The sequence below is a fragment of the Anopheles merus genome, chromosome 2R (assembly GCF_017562075.2).
Source record: "Anopheles merus strain MAF chromosome 2R, AmerM5.1, whole genome shotgun sequence".
Classification (NCBI taxonomy): Eukaryota; Metazoa; Arthropoda; class Insecta; order Diptera; family Culicidae; genus Anopheles; species Anopheles merus.
This window is the reverse complement of record NC_054082.1, coordinates 59,508,532-59,513,667: the sequence shown is the minus strand read 5'-3', so window position 1 is coordinate 59,513,667 and position 5,136 is coordinate 59,508,532. Positions and strand designations below refer to the sequence as shown.

The following is a 5,136-nucleotide window of genomic DNA, read 5'->3' as shown; positions in this document are numbered from 1 at the left end:
ATCCCTGGTGAGATAATTAGGCGTATCGGCAAGCTAGAATGAGCTTGATAGTTATATTTGATGTGTGTAAAAATCATTTGTAAAACTGAAATTTCATTATGAAGTAAATACACCACTAGACAGCTTTTGAAAAAATCTTGGAGGCGGTAAATAAGTATGTGCACATTCGATAGTGACTTGGAAAACCCTTTGTGAAATTTTGTGAAATCATTTAATTTTTGTGGACACAACAGACACAGCTTCAAAAGATTTGATTCTGTCAATGGAAACTTGGAAAAAGTGTAATTTCATTTATTTCTAATAATACATGTTCGAAAATACTCGAAAGGTTTTCCTGAATAAAAAACTAAAGATAGGAAGAGAAAAAAATCCCTAAACATGCGCCAAAGCTTTGACCATTGACTAAGCGTTGTGTGGCCTTTTTCCCCCAGTTTTTTTTTTGCCATATAACGATTTCTTTACATATGCCCATTTTGCCGCACGTATCAAAATATCATCACTTGAAACATCAATTTTTGTTTCATTTCTTTTTAAATATGTTGTTTTGCGACTTTGTGGTAATTTCATGTCATAGATAAATGTAGGAGACATATCAAAGTACAAATAATAGTGTTAATATTCATTAAATAAACATTCCCATTTTTGGTACACTTTTTCCTATCGATTCACAAACGCTATAGGGAGGGACGGATGTAACGAGGACGGACTCAATACCCGCGCCTACAGTCCAAAACAGCCGAAGTCATACAAAATCATGAAGAAGTCTGCGCCTTTACGTTCCGGCTACTCCCCAACCAGCAAAACCGAAGCTATTGAAAACTTTACTGTGTACCAAAGCGAGAGAGCATGTCTTCTTTCTCTAGATTTCGGACGGCACAACGCCGATCGTGTGGCCGGGCAAACAATTATGACCGAAAAACGGAGAAGGGAAACCGATATTCCTTCGAGTGACACACACACATGCATCTGCATGCGGCTTTCCGCTGAACCGAGACTACCCATCTCTCTCGATCTCCCATGATTTTTCTACTACTATCGCGCTCATCCGGGTGTTAGGCATCCTCACCCGGCGCTCTAGCACCAATGGAACACGACATCGAACATGACAAATGTATGGGATTTGACATGTTTGTCTTGTTTGTTTGTTTGTGTCTGACAGTGCACCTCCATATGATTATATGGGTTTGTTCGTGTCGGATGTCGTGTTCGATTGGTGCCAGAGCGCAGCCTCAATCTGTCCAGAACTTTCACTGTGGAAGATGTGTTGGAGTGATGTGTGATTTCTTGTGCCCCGTACTTTGCTCGTTTACGTTTTGTGCCGTGTTCCTTCTTCTTCAATTATGGAATGATTTATCCTTGTAAATTTCTAAGTAAGTTTCTTATCCTTGTGTGTGCTTCAATGGGTACATTCAACTAACACTTGTCGTCTAAAACGTTACAGGTGCACGCGCATGTTAATCGACGGTTGCCGACGGAAGGACGGTGTCCGGTTTTAAAATATCAAGGTAAGCGTTTCTATAATCCTATGTACAAAATATTTGTTTAGTTTTTTTTTATAAAACACATGATTAATTATTGGTTAATTTTCATCAACAGATTTCATCACAGCTCTTTCGTAGAAGAGCGCACTTCAAGGACGCATAGGATACGGCTAAACATGCGCAGCAGCACCAGTCCGTGACGTCATTTCCAGACAGGCGCCGGCTGAACACGCGCAGCACCAGTCGAGGATATCCTAGCACAAAGGATAGAAGGAAGAACGAGAGGAAGGTAACAGAAAGCAACCGCTGCATTTGGAAGGGGTGAAGCATCCTGCTGTATACAGAGAGTCAGTGTACCAAAACGCATGTGGAAAGAGGAAGTCCAATAAAATAGCATGCGAAAGTGTGCCATAAAGCACAAAAAAAAAGGCGTCACTACTACAACCAGCAATCCGAAAACATAAGGGGAGGCATAAATACAAATGTATGCGTGAGCAGGACCAGCAATCCAAGCATTTGAATGTGTGCATCATCGGTTTGTGCCGTGCTGAAAGTTTTTACTTTAGCTGCTGCTAGTGTAAAAACTTAAGGAAATCTTAAAGTAAAAATGTTTCACACGGGGCGCCTTTCGTCAATTCCGTCCGTCGGGTAAACCCGACCTTTACCGAGCCAATCCGAATAGATGTGTTCGTTAAAACATGTGTGCGTATCAGGTAGCAGCATTTGTACTGCTTACCTGCCGTGTGCCGCTGTGATACCGAGCGAGACGCATAGACAACGCGTCAAGAGGACATGTGTAGCCTTGAGGAAACTTTTCTGTGTCTCTTTTGCCTTGTTCTTGCCTTTAGATTAGAGGTCTCCAAACTACGGCCCGCGGGCCGCATGCGTCCCTCAAGAACCTTTAATGCGGCCCGTGAGGACTGGGTTAAGGTTAAATTTAATAGCTTTCTTTTCTATCTGATTATTTTTGTTTTACTTCTAAAAGACGAAAACCAAAATTCAACAAAAGAAAGCTGGAGAAATTTGATATATTTCAATAGTATTTTCTCATTAAAACGGGATTTGAACTTCCGCTCATTCTAAAAGTAGCGTCAAAATGGCCCTCAACAGGTTAATTGTGAAGCAATGCGAGCTGAAAAGTTTGGAGACCCCTGCTTTAGATCCTGATGGGTGAAGCATGCATACCTTTCGGGTACGTTCGTGGTATAAGCCCTGTCTCTTTCATGTAAATGGTAAAGATACAATCATATGCAATCGGCTCTGCATTCGTGGGCAGGTCCGTGGACGCCGTTTGTACGCACCCAATGGATCGTTAGACCAGTAGTAACTATTGGCAGATTATGGCCCTAAATTAGCGTTAGGGCCCAACCAACCCCCCCCCCCCCCCTTCTTTTATTTTTAACATCTAGGGCCCTGCCAACCACCACTGTCTAGTATTGCTATTACCAAAACAACGAAAGAACCGAATTCATTGTGATGAACGATTCGGTTCATCTACGGTAACTGAAAACAACCAAATCTCAAATGTCGAATAAGCAATTATAATGGATGTAAAATACTCACCTATCAATAATGTGATCTGCAAATATCCTACCGTGTAACACGAGATTGAAGACATGTTGGCACTGCTTGTAGGTTAGACGCAAAGCACTTATAAGCATAAAATGTAACCCGGTAAGCCCCTACGAGGACAACTGTGATTCGAGTTTGTATAGCCTCCCCGCAATGTACTACTTGCAGTTTATGACCTACAAAAGCTAAGAACACAATAAAAGAGAAGAAAAACGGATGTAAAACAATGTGAAAATTCTCCTCTCTCTCTCCTCTCTCTCTCTCTCTCACTCCCTCACACACACACACAACACACACACACACACACACACACACACACACACCACACACCCACACACACACACACACCCACACACACACACACACACACACACACACAACACACACACACACACACACACACACACCACACACACACACACACACACACACAGCACCCACACACACACACACACCACACACACACCACACACACACACACACACCCACACACACACACACACACACACACACACATATAACATATATATATAGTATATATATATAATATATATATATATATATATATATAATATATATATATATATATATATATATATATAATCATATATATTTATAATCATATATATATATATATATATATATATATATAAAATATATATATATTATATATATATATACATATATATATATCCATATATGTATGTGTAACAGCGTATACTGTAATACTTCATAGTTAAAAAGCATCGCGCACATAATACATCGTCTATTATCACAACTTGATTCCAATACGACGGCAACACCTTTTCTTCTGAATGTATTATGCTTGCTGCCCCCCCCCCCCCCTCCGATTAAGCTGGAAGAATACTTCCGAATCCCGTGTTTGAACGATTGTATCAACATTTTCTCTCCAATTTCTCTCACACATTCTCTCTCACTCCGTCACTCTCGTCATTCTTCCCGCTGGTTTGAATACTCAGCAAGCTAGTTTTAATCGATTTTTTCTCTCGCATCTTCTGTACTCCGTAGCTTTATCATGTTGATTTAATCGATACTTTTTTCAACTAACTTCTAACTAACTAACTAACTCTCTTCGTCTAACATTGCTGCTTGAGTTAACTACATTTCATAGAGAATTTTTAAATGTACGCTAACGTGTTTATTACAACCATGCACACTATTGCAATATCAGATTTGTTTTACATTCCGGAACATGGTACTTTAAAGACATAATGATAACCACAAACATTAATTTGCTTATTATTTTGTTTTCTTTTTATGATTGAGTAGTAAAAGAAAGACTGTATTATAAAAAAAAATTACTAAAAACAATAAAAATAAAATTAGGTAGTTTTTCGATAAGCAGCAAATAAAGGTGACGTTGATATTTTTGTTTTTTTTTTTTTTGCTTTCATAAATATACTGATTTTATGCACCAAATAGTAGATAATTTAATTCTACAATTAGTTAGCATCATTGTCTTGCTAACATCACCGAATCAATGTGCATTATTTTTCATTCTTACACAATTTAACAGCAGAATCGTTGCAACATGGAGGAGCAATAGACAAATATTTTTATTTGTTATTTGGCTGCAACAATGATGAATGCATAACCAATCGAATCTAATTTTGTTTATGAATAAAACTTAATTTTACGTTCAGTTTCTTCTAAAATTAATTATTACTATATTAAGTGTATCCTGATTTGCATTTATCATGTATCATGTATCACATCCTACAGGTTATATTTGCAATCCTTTTAGATAAAATAATTTAAAAAAATCAACTCCACAACTTGCTGCCTTGCTGTTACGTTTGAGAACTAACTAATTGAAATATATATTTACGTCACAGATCCACTATTCACTACGCACAAATGCATAACGTAAACGATGCAACATTATTCGTACTACACAAAACTTATTATTAGGTTTTTTCGTAACTACAATCAGCACAACATCATACATTACTGTAAATATCCATGCACATGTATGCATGAAATAGGAAGGTAAAAGAAATAATTAACTTTCATCAGCACGACCACTGTATAGAGTTCTTTCGTATCCTTTTCCAGACGAGAA

The 5,136-nt window shown here is 38.1% G+C and overlaps 1 protein-coding gene across 2 annotated transcripts in view; it reads right to left on the bottom strand.

Moving 5' to 3' along the window:
* The window catches only part of LOC121591159 (transmembrane protein 132E), a 55,184-nt gene extending 52,044 nt beyond the window's left edge, over positions 1–3,140 (bottom strand). For both annotated transcript variants that reach the window (XR_006004519.1, XM_041911581.1), the window contains exon 1: positions 3,045–3,140. Coding sequence is in view for 1 of the 2 variants with exons in the window: in XM_041911581.1 (XP_041767515.1) it covers positions 3,045–3,099 (55 nt within the window). In the remaining variant the exon portion in view is untranslated. The remainder of the gene's footprint in view (positions 1–3,044) is intronic.
* Positions 3,141–5,136: the final 1,996 nt, after the last annotated feature.